The sequence below is a fragment of the Leptodactylus fuscus genome, chromosome 1, assembly GCF_031893055.1.
Source record: "Leptodactylus fuscus isolate aLepFus1 chromosome 1, aLepFus1.hap2, whole genome shotgun sequence".
NCBI lineage: Eukaryota > Metazoa > Chordata > Amphibia > Anura > Leptodactylidae > Leptodactylus > Leptodactylus fuscus.
Window position 1 is genome coordinate 345,367,571 of NC_134265.1, and position 24,024 is coordinate 345,391,594.

The following is a 24,024-nucleotide window of genomic DNA, read 5'->3' on the forward strand; positions in this document are numbered from 1 at the left end:
TCTCATATGACCCGGATTTGAAATCCACTATTCGTCTAAAATGGAGGTCACCTGATTTCGGCAGCCAATGACTTTTTCCGATTTTATCCAATGCCCCCGTTGCCGTAGTTCCTGTCCCACCTCCCCTGCGCTGTTATTGGTGCAAAAAAAGCGCCAGGGAAGGTGGGAGGGGAATCGAATTTTTTTGGAGTTTGCCACGTGGTGTCCGTATGGAATCGAACACATCGAACAGCCTAATATCCGATCGAACATGTGTTCGATAGAACACTGTCCGCTCATCTCTAGTTATACAATATATGGTTTCTCCATGTTGAGTTTCCACCATTGCTACAATGTAAGGCCATGGCAGGCACTTGTTGAAGTTTGCAGGTTCAGGTGGTCATTGGGTTAATACCTTCTAGACGTCTTCTTCTGGATCTTGGCAGCATTAAACTATTAGACAGTTGTATTCGAGAACTCGCCATTTTCCTAGTGTTTAGCCGCACATGTAGACACATGAATCATGTTCGTGTGAATTCTGATACATTTACATATCACAGTGATCTCTGTTTCATTCCCTGTAGCAAATCGACTATGTATTAAACAAGTTCAACATCACCAAAGACAAGGCTCTGGCAGAACTGAACAGTAAGTGTTACATAATATTCTTAAGTAACGTTATACTCATGGATGCAACTGTAATGGTAGCGGGCACTGCAACCGCACAGGGTCTAAGGGCGCCCAACGGGTAATGATAACAGTGGCTTAGGGATCGTAGCGTCCAAGAGGGGCCTATCAGTATCTGTTACATCCCTGGTCACCATAGCAGGATATTTCCTTGTATAGTATCCTATGTTGGGTTATTTTCTGGTATTCTGAACATTTCCTCTTTCAGACGTCGGGCCTCTGCTGGGCGAGCGGGTCCATGAGCAGCTTGCAAAGGAAGTACGTCCTGCTTTTGATGGCGTTCTCAACATGGCTGGAGGTAAAGAGGACTTCTCTGTATAGTTGTGATATAGATATGCAAACATAGAAGAATATGGTTTCTTTACAGGTTAAAGAGAGTCTGTCAGCGATACATTGGTAATAATCGTAGTCTCTGTACTCTCTGTATAGTTTCCGTATATGTCTCTGTTATCCAGCTCTGTAGCCATTGTTCTAAAGCTAAGGCCAAGGTATCGGGATAATCTTTAGAGACAATTTACTGCTGACAGACTCCCCCTAAGTGTATTATTAGGGCGTCTCTATCATGCTTTTCTTTTATCAATATCTAATGACTTTTTAATGCTGGTTTTGTATCTTCTATACCTTATGACCTGATCCCTTTTACCTATTAGAATTCACATTCACAGGATACAAATGCAATACGTTTTATTTTGTGAACATCATAAAGGGATTGTCCAGCCAATATTATTTTTAAAAAAGACTCCGAATGACAGGAAAAAAAAAGAAGCAACACACACATCACTGATTTCCAACAATTCCCGTTTCAGCACTTCCTGGATTCACTGTTGGCCCCTCCTCTACACACAGGAAATGCCCAATCAGCCAATCACTGGCCTTACAGTAACCGACCTCTAGAAGTGATTGGATAAGTGGTATTTGCTGGGTGTTGTGAAGGACCACGAAGTACCAGCAGGTATCAGGAGGACACCCAAAGATCTCTACAGGGTGAAAAATCCCTTAAATGTGTTATTCCCAAAGGGTGCAATTGGCAATTGGCCCCCATAAAGCACCATGTAATGCCCATACAGTCTGAATATAGGTTATGGCATCAGTAGTAATGTCAGCAACTGTGATGTTGTGGCCCACTGTGGTACCTTAATATGATATGGACCACTCTTAGTCCCAGGTGCAAAGACCACGGTGGTCTGGAAACTATGGGTGCCAGCAGTCAATTTACATGGCCAATGATCTTTGTGACGTTACCACCAACCACATTGCCACTTATGATATCATCTTCGGTGACATCATCACTTCTCCTCAGGCTCTATAGGGGACACGTCTAGCCATGTCATTGTAATTGTGATATCCGCAGTCTATGCTGGTGCATATGCATCGTCCCTGAATGCCCTGCTACCCATATCGTCAATAATGGAAACCCTAAAATGTTGCAGGCATGGTAGCCTATAAAAACCCCCATGTTTGTTACCCGTTCATCTATAGCAATAAGACCAATGGTTTTGGCCAACAGAAATCTCAGTCATTTATTGGAAAGTTTATGAGACATTATATCTTCACTGTTTGCATCTAAATTTTAATGCCATCGCCAAGAACCAATATTTTTGATGGAAGACGAGTATATTCCAGCAACTGAAAACTCTGTATTGTGAACGGCAACGGGTGGTGTGTGACCGTGTTAAAGGGCTTGTCCAGTCAAGAAAAAATATGTATGAAGCAGCTTAATAAAGTCGTGTTTATTTTACTGACTAGCTATAACCCGCAACTTCATCCGCTGTCCCCTCACCCTTGCGCGAACCACCTGCAGCACCGTCCGTGACTCTCCCCTTACCCCCCACCCGCGTCCCCGGCCCCCTTCCCCCCCTTTAGAGATTACAGTCACCTCCTACATCTCCCCCGCCCCCCCCCCCTTTGCACATGTGCAATCTGGCCCTCCTCCCCCTTACTTACCTTCTGCCCTCTGGTGCCAAACCCGGCCCCCGACCCTCTCCCTACCCCTACCACCAAAACCTCCCCCAAACCAGCAACCCCAGCCCCATCACCTGTGCCCCCCCTCCCCTCCCTTAAGCAACCCACTGATCCCTGTTCCCGCAGGACTCACCATGTAGATGTTGGGGAGTTGTGTGTCCTTTCCGTGTGTGCGGTCCTTTCCGTGCTGTGTGTGTTCCTGGTCGCACAGTTCGCTGGTAGGTGCCATTGGGCTTGTTCGGGCCGGGTGCGCTGCTGCATGCTATGCCGGCCTGAGGCAATGTGTGACCGGCCGGCATGTCAGCGGCGTTTGGAACCATGTGGGCAGCCGCCATGTTTAGCGACGGGCCACGCGCACAATTCGGTGGCAACCGATGGGCCGCTGTGCTGGCTCCCTATCCCGCCCACACACCGCCATGCACCAATAGCAGCTGCGTGTAACTCTCTGCGGTGACATCATGCCCGGGCCGACAGCGGAGCAGGAGACAACTTTGGAGGGTCCCGGTGGCGTTTTGGGGTGAGTGAGACACTTTTAAAGTAGCCTATTACCCCTTCCTGGCCAATATGCAGGTGTATGTGAAATTTATAGGAAATCCATTCAGCCATTCGGGTGTGATTGGGGAACAAACATCCAAACTCACAAACATTCACATTTCTAATATTAATAGGATATTGTTCTAATGCTTTCTGGGCTCCCTGTTGATGTCTACCACCTTCTCCATCTAGGTGACCCTGCAACCAGTCACTAGCTGTATCGGGTCACCACCGCGGTCATTGATTGGCTGCAGTGGTCACGTCATTGCTGGCGCAGGAAGTCGGTTGTGATCACTTATGTCAGTGGCTCTATTGCTTATAGAGCAGAGCGGGTGCTTGTACCCCATGCGATGCCCATGGAGGATGCCAACAAGCCTCCCTGTCTAGGGCAGAAAACGGAATCTTTGCTCCAAGTATAGAAACACTTAGCTACATCTCGGAGAATCCATTATCAGTCCATAGATCTTCATCTGTCACTGATCTTGGATTCTATTAACATAAGAAGGATTTGTTATGTATTAACAAGTTAATATTACAATTTACAGGAAAGGATCAAAGTATGAAGGTAGATATCAAGCGGCGGCGACATCAAAGAGACCTTTTCTTATGTTATTAGTCGTTGCCTGATTCTATGAATGATATCTGCGTTCTGTCATCTTCATCAGGTTTTATTCCGTGTTGGTTGCAGATCGTGCAGGATCTGTACAGACAAGCCTGTGTGATCAGACCTGATACAATTGAGTGAGGGCTCCAGGGCTCTCGCAGTAAGATTGCGGCAATCTCCTCTATAGAAATATAATTAATTTTCGGATGATTTATTTATCTATCTCTGTTTTCTGTAAATTCTTGCTGAAGTGCTCGGCGTTACTCATCGGTGTAGCATAATGTCACCGCGCCGGAATGTCGAACTCTCTGTACCTGAGGTGAAAAGGCAAATACAGCCTATAAAGTATGTGCAGGGTTAGAGTCTATCACATGCTATGTCCATAAATAGGAAGAAGATATTTACTGTATATAAGACGTTATTTGTATTCTTAATATGGCTTTACAATGGCCAGGGTTCATACAAATCCCATAGAAATTTATTTATAGACACCAAAATTAACTGTACCGATTGCTGAGGAATGGTGGAAGTCAATGGAACATGGCCTATTTTATGCCTACGTAAGGGATTCAAAGCTGTGTAGGAAATTACTCTAATTAGTAAAGATTGATGTTAAAGGGATTCTATCATTAAAATTGTATGTTTTTTTGCCTACTCTTCTCCTAACTTTATATGTCTTCTCTGGATTGCCGTTCGGTAGAAATTCCGGTTTTCGTCGGTATGAAAAAGAGTTGTCTCGCAGCACTGGGGGTGGGCCCCAGCACTCAAACAGCACTGGGGACGTTCCCAATGCTGAGAGAGAACTCTCCAGCGCTGCCTCCATCTTTGTCTGGAACGGCCTCTCTTCACGTTTTCTTCCGGAGCTGGATTCAAACTTCTAGGCCTAGAGCAAAGCTGACTGTGCATGCACGCTGGCCACAAGAAAATGGCCGCTTATACAGTAAATGTAAGCGGCCATTTTCTTGTGGCAGGCGGGCATGCGTAGTTTGAACCCAGCATCGAAAGAAGACGTGAAGAGAGGCCGTTCCAGACGAAGATGGGGGGCGGCACTGGAGAGTTCTCTCTCAGCATTGGGAACACCCCCAGTGATATTTGAGCGCTGAGGTCCGCCCCCAGTGCTGCGAGAGAACTCATTTGCATACCGAAGAAAACCAGGATTTCTACCGAATGGTGGCCCGGAGAAGACATCTAAAGGTAGGAGAAGAATAGCCTTTCTTAATACTATTCCGGCAGAAAAAATACAATTTTAATGATAGAGTCCCTTTAAGTCTTAATACTGTACTTATGGTGTGCAACAGAAGAAAGTGATGAAGGACTCCAGGCTATACTCCAGAATGCAGATAAATCTGTAGTAGACAGGTGTGAATTAATATGAATACATTTATTAAGACTAGAGATGAGCGAACAGTGTTCTATCGAACACATGTTCGATCGGATATCAGGGTGTTCGCCATGTTCGAATCGAATCGAACACCACGTGGTAAAGTGCGCCAAAATTCGATTCCCCTCCCACCTTCCCTGGCGCCTTTTTTGCACCAATAACAGCGCAGGGGAGGTGGGACAGGAACTACGACACCGGGGGCATTGAAAAAAATTGGAAAAAGTCATTGGCTGCCGAAATCAGGTGACCTCCATTTTAGACGAATAGTGGATTTCAAATCCGGGTCATATGAGAATGTGAACTTTGTGACTATGAGACAGGGATAGCTGTACAGGCAGGGATAGCTAGGGATAACCTTTATTTAGGGGGGAATGTTATTAAAAATAACTTTTTGGGGCTCTATCGGGTGTGTAATTGTGATTTTTGTGAGATAAACTTTTTCCCATAGGGATGCATTGGCCAGCGCTGATTGGCCGAATTCCGTACTCTGGCCAATCAGTGCTGGCCAATGCATTCTATTAGCTTGATGAAGCAGAGTGTGCACAAGGGTTCAAGCGCACCCTCGGCTCTGATGTAGGAGAGCCGAGGGTGCACTTGAACCCTTGTGCACCCTCAGCTCTGCTACATCAGAGCCGAGGGTGCGCTTGAACCCTTGTGCACACTCTGCTTCATCAAGCTAATAGAATGCATTGGCCAGCGCTGATTGGCCAATGTATTCTATTAGCCTGATGAAGTAGAGCTGAATGTGTGTGCTAAGCACACACATTCAGCTCTACTTCATCGGGCTAATAGAATGCATTGGCCAGCGCTGATTGGCCAGAGTACGGAACTCGACCAATCAGCGCTGGCTCTGCTGGAGGAGGCGGAGTCTAAGATCGCTCCACACCAGTCTCCATTCAGGTCCGACCTTAGACTCCGCCTCCTCCGGCAGAGCCAGCGCTGATTGGCCGAAGGCTGGCCAATGCATTCCTATGCGAATGCAGAGACTTAGCAGTGCTGAGTCAGTTTTGCTCAACTACACATCTGATGCACACTCGGCACTGCTACATCAGATGTAGCAATCTGATGTAGCAGAGCCGAGGGTGCACTAGAACCCCTGTGCAAACTCAGTTCACGCTAATAGAATGCATTGGCCAGCGCTGATTGGCCAATGCATTCTATTAGCCCGATGAAGTAGAGCTGAATGTGTGTGCTAAGCACACACATTCAGCACTGCTTCATCACGCCAATACAATGCATTAGCCAGTGCTGATTGGCCAGAGTACGGAATTCGGCCAATCAGCGCTGGCTCTGCTGGAGGAGGCGGAGTCTAAGGTCGGACCTGAATGGAGACTGGTGTGGAGCGATCTTAGACTCCGCCTCCTCCAGCAGAGCCAGCGCTGATTGGTCGAGTTCCGTACTCTGGCCAATCAGCGCTGACCAATGCATTCTATTAGCCCGATGAAGTAGAGCTGAATGTGTGTGCTTAGCACACACATTCAGCTCTACTTCATCAGGCTAATAGAATACATTGGCCAATCAGCGCTGGCCAATGCATTCTATTAGCTTGATGAAGCAGAGTGTGCACAAGGGTTCAAGCGCACCCTCGGCTCTGATGTAGCAGAGCTGAGGGTGCACAAGGGTTCAAGTGCACCCTCGGCTCTCCTACATCAGAGCCGAGGGTGCGCTTGAACCCTTGTGCAGCCTCAGCTCTGCTACATCAGAGCCGAGGGTGCGCTTGAACCCTTGTGCACACTCTGCTTCATCAAGCTAATAGAATGCATTGGCCAGCGCTGATTGGCCAGAGTACGGAATTCGGCCAATCAGCGCTGGCTCTGCTGGAGGAGGCGGAGTCTAAGATCGCTCCACACCAGTCTCCATTCAGGTCCGACCTTAGACTCCGCCTCCTCCAGCAGAGCCAGCGCTGATTGGCCGAATTCCGTACTCTGGCCAATCAGCACTGGCTAATGCATTGTATTGGCGTGATGAAGCAGTGCTGAATGTGTGTGCTCAGCGCTGGCCAATGCATTCTATTAGCGTGAACTGAGTTTGCACAGGGGTTCTAGTGCACCCTCGGCTCTGCTACATCAGATTGCTACATCTGATGTAGCAGTGCCGAGTGTGCATCAGATGTGTAGTTGAGCAAAACTGACTCAGCACTGCTAAGTCTGCATTCGCATAGGAATGCATTGGCCAGCCTTCGGCCAATCAGCGCTGGCTCTGCCGGAGGAGGCGGAGTCTAAGGTCGGACCTGAATGGAGACTGGTGTGGAGCTATCTTAGACTCCGCCTCCTCCAGCAGAGCCAGCGCTGATTGGTCGAGTTCCGTACTCTGGCCAATCAGCACTGGCCAATGCATTTCTATGGGGAAAAGTTAGCTTGCGAAAATCGCAAACTGACAGGGATTTCCATGAAATAAAGTGACTTTTATGCCCCCAGACATGCTTCCCCTGCTGTCCCAGTGTCATTCCAGGGTGTTGGTATCATTTCCTGGGGTGTCATAGTGGACTTGGTGACCCTCCAGACACGAATTTGGGTTTCCCCCTTAACGAGTTTATGTTCCCCATAGACTATAATGGGGTTCGAAACCCATTCGAACACTCGAACAGTGAGCGGCTGTTCGAATCGAATTTCGAACCTCGAACATTTTAGTGTTCGCTCATCTCTAATTAAGACCTCTGTTTTTGGATATATAACCCCTTCATCAGACGGTGAGATCACAGGTCATGTTAGTAAGGTGTATAGGACAGATGGAACGGAGGTGACAAGAACAGACTACACAGGTTTGTTTGCGGTCTGGAATCATGGCCATGCATAGCTTGTCATAGGAGCTGTAGACACTGAACAAAAGGCATCAAATACAGGACAAAAATCTCCTTGAATATCCATCAGAATATGTTGTTAGTGTCAATCGACAAACAGTTTAGACAGATGTATGATTTATTTATTCATTTTATTAATTGATTCCATTCTGTATCTTTTATGTCTAATGTATATGTTACAATTCTAGTATGTAGTCAAATTAGAATTATATACAGTAACATATAAATGGTAGATATTTCTGTATGTGTGTATATATGAATCAATATTTTTGTCCTAAAACACAAAGCCGCCTGACACAGTTTGTAAAATGAAACAATAAAGTACAGGAATCCATGTTAGTGTGTGACCCCGTGTACATTTCCATCCTTCATAGTCTGTATTGTTATGTTGCGCCATCCTTTCTCTTTTTCATGCTGTCTGTCTTGTTTTCTTGTTACATTTTGTTGTATATTTTATTTTCACTTTTGCTTACACTCCATTTTAACTTGTAGTCAAAGTGGAAAGGGCAATTAAAGGTAAAGAAAAAAAAATGTTGGTATAATGTATGGCCTAGTCCTGTGATGTGAAGTGCTCGTTCCATATATACTTAGCTGTGCTGTGTGTAGTCTCCGTGTACTTTTCTTTGGCTCCACCAAGTCAACAAATGGTAAAGTAAAAGCTAAAATAACCCCCAACAAACACTAAATATAGACATATTATATACTTACAGTATATACATATATATATATATATATATATATATATATATACAGTATACTGTATATACAATACAGTACAGTCTTCATAGGTTCCGAGCCGCTGCACACTAAATCACGTACTGTACATTTTCTCATAGGAATGCATAGGCCAGCGTTGATTGGCTAGTGTACAGCATTCAGCCAATCAACGCTGGCCAGGAGACGGAGTCTAATATCGGACCACAATGGAGACTGCTGTGATCCGATCTTAGACTCCGCCTCCTCACAGACAAGCCTCCGGCAGAACCATCGTTGATTGGCCAAATGCTGTACACTGGCCAATCAACGCTGGTCAATTCATTCCTATGAGAAAAAGTAAGCTCCCTCGTAACAGCAAGCTGTCAGCTCTCTTCCAACGAGCAAGGACGAACCTGCTGCTGAACCAGCGTTGATTTATTGCAGGCTCGTCCTTACTATTATATATTATATATATATTTATATATTATATATATGAAAAAAGTCAGAGGCGTAGGTCTGGAGAGTGTAGAGGAGGTCTAAGGATATCCCAAAGTCCTTCTTTGATAATAGAAGACTGCTTTTGTTGTTTTATCTGTCACATGGTATTTGGGAGACCTGTTGCACATCTTTTTGTCGGTGACCATAAACTTTCCAGCTCCTTGCCACCCTATCGCTTTTTATTCATTTTTCAGAATGTGTGTTCAACACCCCAAGATATCACGTGTTGGGGCTGTACAGGGGTTATTTCTATTTGACTTTGGATCTGCATGACATTAAGTCTATATGTTCAGAAATGTAAAACATCGAAAAGGAAATTTAGTAGGTTACCTGGTGTAAGCGCTGCGAGCAAAAACAGAATAAACATAGTACTAGTAATGTCTGCTGGCCTTGACGCTTCAAGATACTAGTCCTCAACCAATAAAGTATTGGACTAGAAGAAGACACCATGTTTGTGTTGGTTTACAATTCATTGGGCCAACTAGAAGTGATTTTTAAGGGCTCAGTTCATACAGTCTGTGCAGGACAGTGGGTATGTCCACTTATAGCTGCGTCATAATCTTTGTTGTTCTCATTGTACACACAGGACATATCTTCAATATGATGTCTAATGGGTTTTTTGAGGACCATTGGGGGAGTCATTGGGGCAAATTCATCAAGACCCTATCTCGGGTTTGTGATCTTTAAAAAGTAAATTTTTGTGGCAAGTGCTATTTTCACACTGTCGCCAAAGTGGGGCCATGGTGAAGATGCGCCGTGAGCCCCACCAGATTCATTATCGTATGCACCAGTTTTTTGCCTTATATGATGACATTTACGACAGCTATGAGCTATTCCTGCACCTTATCATAAACCAGGCTAATCTTCTAGTAGCACTGGGATTATCAAGACTGCCATACAAAATGCCAGTCTTGATAAATTCCTTCTACTGTTCCCAAAGTCTCCTCCACATGGGGTGCTCAGTTGGTGGCCCCTTAGGCCCAGGGGTGAACGTAGCTTTTATGCCGCCTGAGGCGGACGACAGAAAGCCACACACCCCCGGGAGGAGGGGGGGAGCATAGGGGTGGGGTGGAGTGAGGGGGCGGAGCGGACGGGGTGGCGTTAGCAGGCAGAGAGCGGACCTGCTCTCTGCCTGAGCGTGAGAGGAGGCTGGTGGAGCAGCACTGCGTCCACGGGGCCTGGCCAATCCACCGCTCGCTTCCCGTGCCGGGCTGCCGAGACGGTGACACTAAGCCAGTCCAGGAAAGCTTGTCCTGGACTGGCTTAGGTCAGCAAAAATGCCGCATCCCCCCCCTTCCCCCCGGGGGCCCGGCATAGCGCCGCCTGAAGCGGTCGCTTCAGGTCGCTTCATGGGAGGTGCAGCGCTGCTTAGGCCCCATTATTGTGTCAGAAACTGCAGGTAGCCAGTTCTCTATAGCCTCCATGCTCTATAATACAAGCCTATTCCCACATGTCAGCTACTTTGCTTTCCTTTCTTTTTGCTCTAAAATACTTTTGACCTGAAAACCGCTTAGCAGAACAACCTAATCAATCATTCTTATTAAACATCTTGAGAAAAGCCAAAGTGATTTAGAGAAGTGACATTTCTCCAGATTTCTATGATGGAGCAGGCACTTGCGCGCTCGTATTTTACGATGAAATTAAGATACAGAGCTGAATCACAGGCAGCCATAGATAATAGTGAAGACTCTCTTCTTCCACGTAGGATACTAAAGATGATGCATGAGGCGATCTGACCTATAATAAATGGAAAATGTCTCATCATCATAGTAAAGAACTGAGCTATCTGCTAAGGAGCGATAAAATCACAGATGTTCTGCCGAAAATCTACCAGAACCCACAATCATCCCTCATGCAGAATTACAACCAAGAGAAAAATAGGTAATCGCCATTCATAAAGAACGGAGGCCAAAAACCCATAAAACTAATACAAAATCATATAATACTAAAACCTATAAAATGCTGGGTGTTTAATGGAGGCGATAGAAACATATAAAGCGACGGAAAGACTGAACATTCTTTTAGCATTACATTTTTAGGTTGAGTGAGTCATACTGAGCCGCGAGAATACAAGGGATCCTCGGTGGACCCAGGTCTCCATAATGGTCCAGCAGAATACATCTGGTTTGGGCCAAACACTTGATTCAAGGGAAAATTCTTAAAAGGGCTACACTACGACATTGACTTCTGACTAGAGATGAGCGAACAGTAAAATGTTCGAGGTTCGATATTCGTTTCGAGTAGCCCCTCAATATTTGACTACTCAAATCGAATATCGAACCCTATTATACTCTATGGGGGGAAAATGCTCGTTTCAGGGGTAGGCAATGTTCGATCAAATTATACTTACCAAGTCCACAAGTGAGGGTCGGGCTGGATCCTCCGAGAAGTCTTCTCCTTGCAGCGACCCCGCGGCGTCTTCCGGCTCTGAATTCACTCTGCCAGGCATCGGGCCTAGGCAGAGCCGACTGCGCATGTCCGCACTATAAGAAAATGGCCGCTTGCAGTCAAAGCGGCCATTTTCTTGTAGCGCGGACATGCGCAGTCGGCTCTGCCCAGGCCCGATGCCTAGCAGAGTGAATGAAGAGCCGGAAGACGCCGCGGGGAAGCTGCACGGAGAAGACTTCTAAAGGTAGGAGAAGAACCAGCGTTGATTGGCCGACTGTATAACATTTGGCCAATCAATGCTGGTTCTGCATCAAATTTTACATTCGAATAGCGAGTGGTACTTGATCGAGTATGAGTATTTCGAATACCGTAGTATTCGATCGAATAGCTACTCGATCGAGTACTACTCGCTCATCTCTACTTCTGACCTATTTTCTTCCTATATCCTCTACTGCTGTGTGCCGGACATCTCTTGTGCTGCACCTATTCTATGGAATTCACTTCCCCATACCATTGGACTTGTTCCCAACCATTTAAGCAAGCACTTTGTCCTCAGCTAACATCAGTGTTGTCTGTATCAGCCGGGATACTGGCTAGTGATGGGTTCATACTACTCTATTTATAGTCCCCATGTTAACACAGCTGGTCCACTGCACAAAATTCGCACCTTGTGCTTTTTGCGTAAGCTCGAACGAGCAGGGGCCTCTCTCCTTTTGTCTCCTTTTGTATATTTGTTTTCTACACTTGTCATTTCACTTGTGTGTTACGCCCCCCGTTGTGAAGTGATGTTGGTGCTGTATGAATAAAGCCTAATTCTGAGTCTGAAGATGGTACACCTGGACTCCAGGATTAGATAGATCAAATGATATGTTCAATATTAGGTTAGAAGAATTCTAATAAAATCTTGACCGCCATATTTGTATTCTCAGCCATCAAGGAAACAAAAGAGGCCTTGGAGAACGTCAGTGTGTCTGTAGAAGTCCTTCAAGAGGCAATGAATCGACTACATGCAAACCTTACAGATGCCAAAATACAACTAGACACCACCTTAAATGACCCAGCATGCTCCACCGCCGTGTCATTGATTCCCTGTAACAAGATTAAGAGCTCACTCTCCCAGCTAAGGGTCAATGCCAACTTCAGTTCGGTAAGAGAAATGAAGATCTCCCTTACATAAACTCTGATAATTCCTATAGATAACATGCTATTGTATCTCTCCATATGATGTCATTAATGCCATCTTCCATTATTTCCCTTAGTTACCAGACCTAAACCACTATCTTGGCAAATTAAACAATGTTCTCAGGACGGATCTCAGTAATTTGGTACAAAAGGTGAGACCTGGAATGATTCGGACGTAGTTCTGCCAGTTGTTCTTGGAAGGTTTTCCTATTCTTTTTATTATAAGGTCCTGCTAGAACCAGCATAAATCTGTGAGGGCACCAGGCACCAAGTGTTTAATTCTCCTGCAGCGCCTCCAGAGAGGAGAAAAAGAATTGCATGGCGTGCATTGAAATTATCTGGTTGTCTTAGTAACGTATAGATAGGCTCCTCATAATGGTTTGTCAAAATGTTAACTTTGATTAATAGTTATTTTCATCTTGCTTGGGCAATGTTATGTGCATAAAGGCTAACACCCTCGCCCCCTCCAGTCCACCCTAAACTGCGCTGCTCGCTTAATCCACCTCACCCCCCGTTCTTCATCGGCTGCTCCTCTCTGCCAGTCCCTCCACTGGCTACCTATAGCCCAGCGAATTGAGTTCAAGCTACTAACACTAACATACAAAGCCATCTACAACCTGTCCCCTCCATATATCTCCGGCCTAATCTCCCACTACCTGCCCACACGTAACCTCAGATCCTCCAACGACCTCCTACTCCGCTCTGCTCTCATCCGCTCCTCACGCAACCGTCTCCAAGACTTCTCCCGTGCATCCCCCATACTCTGGAACTCCTTACCAAGACACATAAGACTGACCCCCACAATCACAGGCTTCAAGAAGGCGCTGAAGACTCCCCTATTCAGGAAGGCCTACAACCTCCAATAACACTATCACCGCACCGCCATCTGTACTGTCTCCCCCTCTCCTTCTGTCTCTACCCCCTTCCCCCATAGATTGTAAGCCCTCGCGGGCAGGACCCTCTACCCCACTGTGCAAGCCGATCACTGTTAGTATTATATCTACCTGTATATTCTGTGTATTGTATGTAACCCCCAAATGTAAAGCACCATGGAATGAATATAATAATGTACAGCACCATGGAATTAATATAATAATGTACAGCATCATGGAATTAATATAATAATGTAAATCACCATGGAATTAATATAATAATGTAAAGCACCATGGAATGAATATAATAATGTACAGCACCATGGAATTAATATAATAATGTACAGCACCATGGAATTAATATAATAATGTACAGCACCATGGAATTAATATAATAATGTACAGCATCATGGAATTAATATAATAATGTAAAGCACCATGGAATTAATATAATAATGTAAAGCACCATGGAATTAATATAATAATGTAAAGCACCATGGAATTAATATAATAATGTACAGCACCATGGAATTAATATAATAATGTACAGCACCATGGAATTAATATAATAATGTACAGCACCATGGAATTAATATAATAATGTACAGCACCATGGAATTAATATAATAATGTACAGCACCATGGAATTAATATAATAATGTACAGCATCATGGAATTAATATAATAATGTACAGCACCATGGAATTAATATAATAATGTACAGCATCATGGAATTAATATAATAATGTAAAGCACCATGGAATTAATATAATAATGTACAGCACCATGGAATTAATATAATAATGTAAAGCACCATGGAATTAATATAATAATGTAAAGCACCATGGAATTAATATAATAATGTACAGCACCATGGAATTAATGGTGCTATATAAATAAATAAATAATAATAATAATAATAATAATAATAATAAAAAAAAGGGATGTCCTCTCCTATGTCCAAATAACAGTAAGCTGCTTGGTGGAAAATGGTGATAGACTGCAAAGGTCAAGTCCAATTTCAGTTCTAAGCATCTGTTATTAGATGCTGCTCCACTGATTTCAGCACAGTTACAATTTTCCCTCTAACTCCCTCCATTCCCGAGCTACAAGTGCAGTTAGTGTTGGTGCCTGATGTGTTATTTAAGCTCTGTAATGTCAGAAGGGCGTGTCAGGCAGGGGGTGTGATCCAGAGGCAGCCAGTGTCAGAGCTCAGAATCACACCCCTCCTGACAGTACAGAGACTAAAGAACATATCAGACACCAAAACTAAATTCTCAGGAACAGTGGGGGCTAGAGAAAAAATTCCAACTGTACCGGAATCAGTGGAGCAGCAGCTATTCATTGATGAAAACGTTTGACTTGTTGGCGATACTGAAAGGTCCTCTTTAATGCATATTCATTTGTTTTATAAGTCAAATAATAAAAGCGGTATTAAAGGGGTGTTTTCATCTTATACTCGGAAAACATATGGCTCGAATTCTGATTATTGGGGGTTTGACCTCTGGGACTACCGCTAATCCTGAGAATAAACGGACTGCAGCGCCCATTCTACACAAGGCACATCTGACCACCAGGCTTTGCAGGGGAGTGCAAATGGCCCAATTAACTTAGGGACCCCTTACAGTCCGTGCACAGCAGTTTCTTGCTTAAAATGTGAAGGAGCTAAATTAGAGATATGGCCTTGTCACTAAGGTTGAAAAGTTCTAGCATATCCTAGCAATATGCCATCATTGTATGAGATAGGATAACCCGATAAATGTAGCTTTTTTTAACCTGTCCTCACTTTCTTCCTACAGGGTTATGCTGCCTTCAATAACACTCCAGAAATGGTGCAAAACCAAACTAAAAATATAGAGGAAGGTGAGTGGCTCTTTTACCATAAGATAAGATAAGATAATCCTTTAATACTCCCACAGTGGGGAAATTTCAGTATGTTACAGCAGCCTAGTAATACAGATACAGGATAATACACAGTAATATATTACAGACGTAGGCACACATAAGCTGAGAAGAGAAGATATACTAGGAGTCCATAGCAGCTAAGGAACAGAAGAAGAAAGAAGGAAGACTTCATAATCATAATCATTAGTTCTCTGTGCGGAGTGATCTTCGCTTGGTTTGATGTAGATTATACAGCCTATACCATGACCCCTATAGCACAGTCACATATACGTTTAATGAATAATAATACACCAATAGATCTCTTTCAGTAGTTAGACTGTTTCCTGTTCAGTAAATGACATTATTTTTCTAACCAAAGTTCTCTCATACATATAGTTCTATTGGAATGATTGTCCAGTACTGGGTGCATGGCCTAGTGTGGAGCAATGTATAACCGCCTTGTGTTTCTCGCCGAGAATCCTGCCATACTTGAAACATCTGTAGTATTATATACGTATGAAACTGTAGTCATACAGAGGTACGGTATGAGTATGGCGCTTTTATGGGTGCCATATTATATTGTACAAGGCCATAATTTGGTTCCACACCTGAATCTTTAGGCTGGTGGATGTTCTAACAAACATTCATTGCTGCAGTCCTGTTCTATTCACTGTATTACCCAGTGCAACCTGCACGATAGATCTTGATGTTGCTTCCTTTTAATGGTGCCATAAATATATACAGCTGCTGCTGAGAGCAATGATGTCATATTAGTGACATCACACTGGAGGGAGCTACTGTCTGTCCAGGGGGACGACCAGCAAAGACAGGGCCCCATAGCAAATTTTATCCACAAAGTAAGTATATATCCAGCTCACTCTTGTATCTTGATCCTCCACCTGGGAAGCTCGGAAGAGATGGAGACTCCAACCAACTGATATCAATATAGTACGAAAAAATCCGGCGTCGACGCCAGATTTTTTGTACTACATTCATAGCAAATTTACTGGCCCCCACACAGTAAATCGCCCCATTATAACGCTCCCTTTACAGGCCTCCCCAGTATAGCACCCATTTACTGGCCCCCACACAATATGATGTCTTCTTTACTGGCTCCATACAGTATAGGGCCCCCTTTACAGGTCACTACGCAGGATAAAGCCCCCTTTTTTATCTCCCGCATGGTATTTTGCTACGTTATTGGCCCCCATACATAGTATACTTGGCCCCCAGCAGTAAATTCCCCCTTTACAGGCTTCCCATGCAGATCAACAAAAAGTTTTCAGACTAATACTATGTATCAGCAGTATAGACATATGATATTTTACGGTACAATGCAATTTTTTTTTTATTTTTTATTGTCCAGTTGTTTTGAAAAAATTTTGTGAATTGTCTTTCCCCCCTCTATCTCACATTCTTATTTGTTGGCTCTTTCTCTATAGTTGCTACGTGACTAATGACATGTTTTGTTTCCCATTATTAACAAAATCTTTTTGGACCTGTTTTTGGATTTGTTACTCAGCCATTCCCTGTAAGTTGTTCCTGGATAATGTGTCCTTACAGGAGGCTTTGTGTTCCTTATGTGCCAAAAGGAAAGTCAGAGCTTTCTTTAATCACGGTTCTTGCCTGTGTATATTACTAAAGATGGCGCCCTGTTACATCAGGAGTCTTGTGCCTTCCCGTAAGACTGAGATGAATGCTATTACACTTGTCACATTCTGTAGTTTCCGATACCTTGTTTTCAGCACTATAGATGGATGGGCTTTCCATAGAATAGCTCATCATTATCGGATCAATTGGGGTCCTACAATGGGAACCCCTCTGATCAGTAGTTTGCAGAGGCCGTGGTGTTCAGAAGATGCATTGCCCCCTCTTTACAGCATACCAAGCCCACAGTACATTGTATACAGCTGTGCTTGATATTGTCAAACTCTTGCCAACCTCATATCGATGACCAATCCTCAAGACAGGCTGCCAGTATATAACGCTTAGCACCGTACTATGATGTCACACTGAGAGTAAACTTAACACTCAGCATTGTAAAATGACAGGGCTCTCATGCTACATGTCTTCTGTGTCCCAGATTTACTACACAGCTGGAACCCAGGACTAGTTGCAGGAGTTGGAAAGACTCTGACTCTGGCAGCATAACCTCTTGTTTATTGGTCATTCCAGCATTGAGTAGTTAGGGGGTGAGATCTCCTCCCTATCACCCCCTTGGTTCCCCCGGGATGGGATTACAGGGTTTGAGGGTTTTCCCTATAACGCACAGGAAATCTATGTGCAATGTACTGCAATGCAAAAGTGTTGCAGTACATTGCACAGGGAATCAAGTCCCCTTGTGGAACAGTAAGGATGGGGACCAACGTTGCAAAAAACGATGTACCTGCAAAATGCTGAAAAAAAGCTGAAGCGGAAAAGCTGAGTTTTCTGTATAGGTTTATTAGGGTCACAAATGAGCAGATAAAAACTCTGCAGACCTTCTGTGAAAAACGATTAGCGATTCGAAACAAAGCAAAACAGTGACTCTTCTCTGCCAGTGCTGAATGACTTCCTTTGATGCCCTTAGGTTGAGTTCACATGGGGTATTTTGGTCAGGATTTTGAGGCCGTATCCGCCTCAAAATCCTGACCAAAAAGAGGTCTCCCATTGAAATCAATGGGAGCCGGTCAGTTCTGTTTTCCGGGAGTTCTTTTTCCCGGAATAAAGAAGCGATATGCTCATTCTTCAGGTGGAGTCCCCTTGCGAATCCGCCTGAAGACACTCCCTCCTCCCGACTAGGCCCATTCCTTGGTCCTAATCTGGAGTGGAGTGCGCGACTGGATGCCGGTGCACTGCAACGACATCCAGTCGCACCTACCGGTTTTTCGGTCCGGAAACTGAGGCAGTCTCCGCCTCAGTTTCCAGACCAAAAAACCCTGCGTGAACTTGGCCTAAGGGATTGTGAAATTCAGCTTGTGCTTCTAGTGTATCAGAGATAGTGGATATGTGGCTTCGAAATTTGAGAGACTGGAAGGGTTCACCAGCTATTTAATAGGTAAGGGTTACTATGATATTTGTATGTAAGGGGCGCACCATAAGGGTCGTACTATGGATGCAGTTGCATCTACTACTTAGCTATATTGGGTAATATTGTCTATTTACCACTAGAGATGAGCGAACACTGTTCGGATCAGCCATTCCGAACAGCACGCTCCCATAGAAATGAATGGAAGAACCTGGCACAGTGACCGGCTGCCGGCAAAGTGTACGTGCCAGGTGCTTCCATTCATTTCTATGGGAGCGTGCTGTTTGGAACGGCTGATCCGAACAGTGTTCGCTCATCTCTATTGACCACCTCTGCTGGAAACATTACATATCGCTCTAGTTACAAAATCCTTGTGCAACACATCGGTGCCATGAACTTTGTCAGGGTTATACTGTATACATATAGGTAAAGGTTTACGCATTGCACAAGCGGGGCTATAACTTTCCACACGCCCCTTTCAAGTCTCAACATCACTTGCGGAATATGACAGTTCTTTCTTGAAAAAGATCCCACAGGCAAAAGAAGAAAAAAATACCTAAAATTCCAAAACCTGGAGTCAAAAGCGCAAAAATATGTTTATGTTTAATGTGAAAACTAAAGAGAACTCTGACTTTATCCCCCAAACTTCATTGAACACCAGTTGCGTGCGTCCAGTGTGTATCGTGTTCATTCTTCATTATGTGCCATGTTTTTCCCATTCATGATACATTATGTGAGTTTTGGATATACGACATGGCTTGGGGCGGCCTTTGGATCCTCAGCTCTTGGAGAGCTACATGTTCTGTTTTGGGTGTGTAGTTCATCAAAGCTGCCCAGTATTGGTCTGAAATGTTCATTTTGGTTTGGTATTTTTGTTGTTTTTTTAGATGTAAGGAACATTTTGGATTCCATTGGAACGAATATCACTACTTTTTCCAAAATGATCCCAGTCATTCATTTAATGTCCAACATCACGTCCTACCTAACTCAGAGTGAGATGTATATCCGGGAGTATTATCCAGTCATCGAACAGTATGATTTTTACAGGTATGGTCTGTCCTGCGGCCATGTTTAAGGAATAGTATGCTGTATAGATTGCATGCCTCTATAACAGGTACATTGATACACTTACTTACTTATAAGTAATACAGGGTCTAAGGGGGGCAAGGCATGACTAATGGGGGGAATTTCCATCATTTTCTTTTAATCTTTAATAGTAACTCCAGTTGGATATATCCTATCCTACTAATATTATAAATGTGAAAGTTTCTATGTTTGTGTGTTTGTTCCTCAATCACGCAAAAACGGCTGAACGGATTTGAATGAAATTCAGCACACAGATAGATTGTAACCTCGATTACGATATAGGCTACTTTTTATCCCGGTAAATGACATGGCTTCACGACTGTTATGAATTTATGTTCACATACTATATTACACAGCTTCTGAGAAAGCTAGAGCTGTTATCTCTCTGTGTAAGCACACGCTAACCCACAGTGTGTATACACATTTGCATATTATCTGATCTGCTCCAGTGCTGACAAAAAGACACAGGCAAACACCTTTAATCCAAATTGGCAGTTTGCCAATTTTAAACATGCCTGGAAAAAGAGAATCTAATTTGTCGCAAACAACCGTAGCTATGAAGGAAGCCAGAAGTCACAGAGTTCTCCTCAAGCGCAGCTGAGGGGGATCATCGGCTCCAACAACACACTCACTATATGGCGTCCCAGCGAGCTGCTGACATGCCGGAACAATCACAGGCACAGCGTGAGGAATGAGTTCAGCGGCAGGCCAGCTTCACAGCTGCCAAAACGCCGAAGCAGGTGGATCATCAACACCAACAACATGCTCATTACATGATGTTCCAGTGAAGTGCTGAGATGCTGGAACAATCACAGGCACAGTGCAAGAAAAAAGTTCAGTGGCAGGCCAGCTTGAGAGCATGCAGATCATCAGCACCAACAACACGCTCATTATATGGCTTCCCAACGAGCTGATGAGATGCTGGAACCATCATGGGCACAGCGCGAGGAACGAATTCAGCAGCAGGTCAGCTTCTCAGCTGTTGAAATACCGGAGCAGGTAGATCATCAACACCAACAACACACTCATTATATGGCGTCCCAGCAAGCTTCTGACATGCCAGAACAATCACAGGCACGGCGTGAGGAACAAGGTCAGCAGCAGGACAGTGTGAGAGCTGCTGAAATGCCAGAGCAACAATTTGCTGAATATAGGCGGATCATCGATGCCAACAACCCGCAGACAAAGTCGCGGGCAAAGGCTAGTATGAATATATATGGGCTGCTGCTTAGTAACAATAGGCATGGCCAGCGGGTGACAACACTATATCTCCTTGCTCTTGTGATGGTCACCTACAATGCGTGCTAAGACTGGAAGCACATATCCATACGAGCCACCATCTTGTCTAGTCTCAGGTGCCGCATGACAGAAAATGGCACCTGTGACCTAGTGGAAATCTTTTGGTAAATGGAAAGAACTAGACACAGTGTATCCCAATGCAGCTTTCTTACAAAGTAAGTAAACAACAGCACTATAAATAAATAGCAGGTAAGTATTACTCATAGTCCTATATTATGTCATCCGGCCACTGTTTATCTGTTGTACACAGTAGCTTTATACTTTGCCCTATGATCGGACCTTTACTGGTAATCTTACATAATTAAAAGTGATCAGTGACCAACAGTACCACGTAGATGTGACCTGTTGTGACTCCAATGACCTGTAAACCTGCCGGGGTGTTAATACACAAGATACAGTCTGCACTTACTACATCTAGTTTGTATCGGGTTTGTCATTCATACTGTTTGTATTACATGGAATACAAGAATGTATGTATTGTGTGCCAACCTCCATAGCTGCTATTAGGCCTACTACATTGTCTACCAATGAGTATGTGGACACCCAGTAAAGTTCTGCGCAGGTGGAGTTATGGTCTGGGGGTGTTTCTCCTGGTATGGAACCTTGGTCCCAATGCATGGTAAACTCAACGTCGACGCCTATTGCACTATTTTAGATAACAGTGTGCTTCCTACATTATGGCGGTTCTATGGGTCGGACCAATGTTACTTCCAGGATGACAACGTCAGCTGTCATGTAGCGAGGTCTACCATGGCTTGGTACAGTGACAATCAGGTTAACCAACTGGACTGGCCAGAGCCCAGACTTGCACCCTATTCAGCACCTCTTGGACGAGTTGGATCACCAAACTAAGGGGTGCAGCAGCCGTCCAAAATCGGTGGAAGAACTTACATGTTTTCTCCAAGCTGAATGGAATAAAATACCACTAGCCGTCATACAAGGACTTGTGGAAAGCCCCGGAGGGTTGAGGCTGTAATTGCCGCTCATATCACAGATGTCCAAAAACTTATTGGTACACAGTGTATTCCATATTACCCATAAGCATTCTATATACAGGGCTACAGTATTCTACAGTATCTCACATACAGCCACATGTGTGCTGTGAAGCCTTACAACTGGAGTTACCCTTTAAGTGCTCTCCAGACATTGTATTCCTGATCTCCCAGGTGTTTCTCCTTGGAGTCATACCTGTGTAAATATTTGACACTGGAAAAAAAGAGCCATTCTAGATGTGATCTGTATAATGTGTCTAAATGCCTGAAAAGGACTTGTCCTCCTCTAGGCAATCGATTCTTGCATGTATTTATCGACAAATATGTATATTTCACAGTCATCTTGCAGGTATGCTACACAGTGTCTTACAGAGGGAAATAGTCACCTCTAAAATATGTAATGTGATGCACGGGAGCGCTTATCTGTGTATCAGACAAAGATATGGAAAAGAAAACTCTTGTTTATAGAAAAAAGGGCCTACTTCACTGTAATATCTGCTCATGGACAAGTAGGGCTAACCAACTGGACTACCTGGTAGTCAAAGTTTCTCCCGCTTCTCTTTTCTATCTTGATCCACTAGGGATGTTGACATTAGCCCCTTTATCACTGTAGACCACCAGGGATGCCGTCTGACATTGACTACTTCACTGTGCTAGACCACCAGGGACCATTTACCAATTTACTAGGCCACCAGGAATTTTGGCATTCAATACATTAAACTTTAAGGATGTTACCTGTGCCCCCTTCAGACAACCAGGGAATCTGACCAGAGAACCCCTTTACTATACCAGTCAGATAGGAATGGTAACATAAACCCACCATTTCTCTTCCGCATGTCAGTCTATCTAGATGTTTGAGAATAGTGTTTCACAGATACAGTAACTCACTAGTATCAGCTATTTGGTAATATACATTTACCTGTGACTTCTCCTCTACAGGTGGCTGGGATCTCTCGTTCTCTGTTGCATGGTGACACTTATTGTCGTTTTCTACTTCCTCGGTCTATTTTTTGGTTCATGTGGTTATGACCAACATTCATCTCCAACCACGAGGGGCTGTGTCTCAAATACCGGAGGGAACTTTCTCATGGCGTGAGTATATGTTACACAGCTTGTAGGCATCCTATCATAAGCCCTTCCTGATCCTGACTTACATAGTGCTATCGGGAAGAGGGCTCCGCTGTAATCTGTAATGTTATAGATTTATCTGTTATACTAATATTGGTTATCCCTATACAGCGGAGTTGGATTCAGCTTCATCTTCTCCTGGGTTCTCATGCTTATTGTGATTGTTACATTCCTGGCCGGTGGAAATGTAGAAAAGCTGGTGTGCGAACCTTTTCAAGACAAGTCTTTGTTTAAGGTGAGAATGCATGACTGTTGTGTGAAAATAACAGGTACAGTATATTACCTAAGTATAATCTGATTCTATTTAAGGACCTTCCAGCTGTCCTGCAGCCCACCTCTGTCCAAAGTCTTGCTGCTGGAGCTGACCTTTTAAACCTCCCTGATGAGGACAATCCACAGCAGCTGACACGCTGCAGAAACATCCGAAATGTGTGGACTGGAGGGGGGTGGAATGACAGGTCCCACTGCCAATCCTACCTGCCATTCCTAAAAAATCCAGCCCAATACTGAGCATGTAACAAAATGCTCAGCAGACAAAAAGCTGTCTGCTGAGAAGATAAGATAATCCTTTAATAGTCCCACAATGGGGAAATTAAGAACAAGTAATCCCTGGACTTTCTCTCATCTTGCCCACCTGAGTAGCCTGGGCTAGATGTACACCCCCTCCATTATTTTGCAGGCCATCGGCTTACATATGTATATAATATCCAGATGACAATACAAACTTTAACCCTAGAGTTCCAACCACAATTGTAAATCCCAGGACCAACACTAATTTAACGAGGACCTTTCAACACCTCCATCAACTCCTGTTCATTGCATCATTTAAAGAGGACCTTTCATATCCTCGGGCACGTGGTTTTATATACCAGCGGACTGTCGTCTTTCACGTTATGTGCCCCAGGGCAAGAGATATCAGTGCATTTACCGATAGCTCTTCACTGTCAGAATGGTGTTCCTGACAGTCTAACTGGAAATGATCCTCCTGGCAATAGTATCCATAGCGCTATTCTGTCAGAGGAGATGCTCATTACCGCCCAGCCAT

The 24,024-nt window shown here is 44.2% G+C and overlaps 1 protein-coding gene across 6 annotated transcripts in view; it reads left to right on the forward strand.

Moving 5' to 3' along the window:
* Positions 1 to 24,024, forward strand: part of PROM1 (prominin 1) — a 150,964-nt gene that overhangs the window by 89,143 nt on the left and 37,797 nt on the right. For 5 of the 6 annotated variants that reach the window (XR_012712583.1, XM_075261633.1, XM_075261634.1 and 2 more), the window contains exons 7-15: positions 564 to 627; positions 875 to 964; positions 8,440 to 8,463; positions 12,459 to 12,676; positions 12,789 to 12,863; positions 15,383 to 15,446; positions 19,362 to 19,521; positions 22,791 to 22,943; positions 23,091 to 23,214. Coding sequence is in view for 5 of the 6 variants with exons in the window: in XM_075261633.1 (XP_075117734.1) it covers positions 564 to 627; positions 875 to 964; positions 8,440 to 8,463; positions 12,459 to 12,676; positions 12,789 to 12,863; positions 15,383 to 15,446; positions 19,362 to 19,521; positions 22,791 to 22,943; positions 23,091 to 23,214 (972 nt within the window). In the remaining variant the exon portion in view is untranslated. The remainder of the gene's footprint in view (positions 1 to 563; positions 628 to 874; positions 965 to 8,439; positions 8,464 to 12,458; positions 12,677 to 12,788; positions 12,864 to 15,382; positions 15,447 to 19,361; positions 19,522 to 22,790; positions 22,944 to 23,090; positions 23,215 to 24,024) is intronic. The other variant, XM_075261637.1, reaches the window with a different exon arrangement.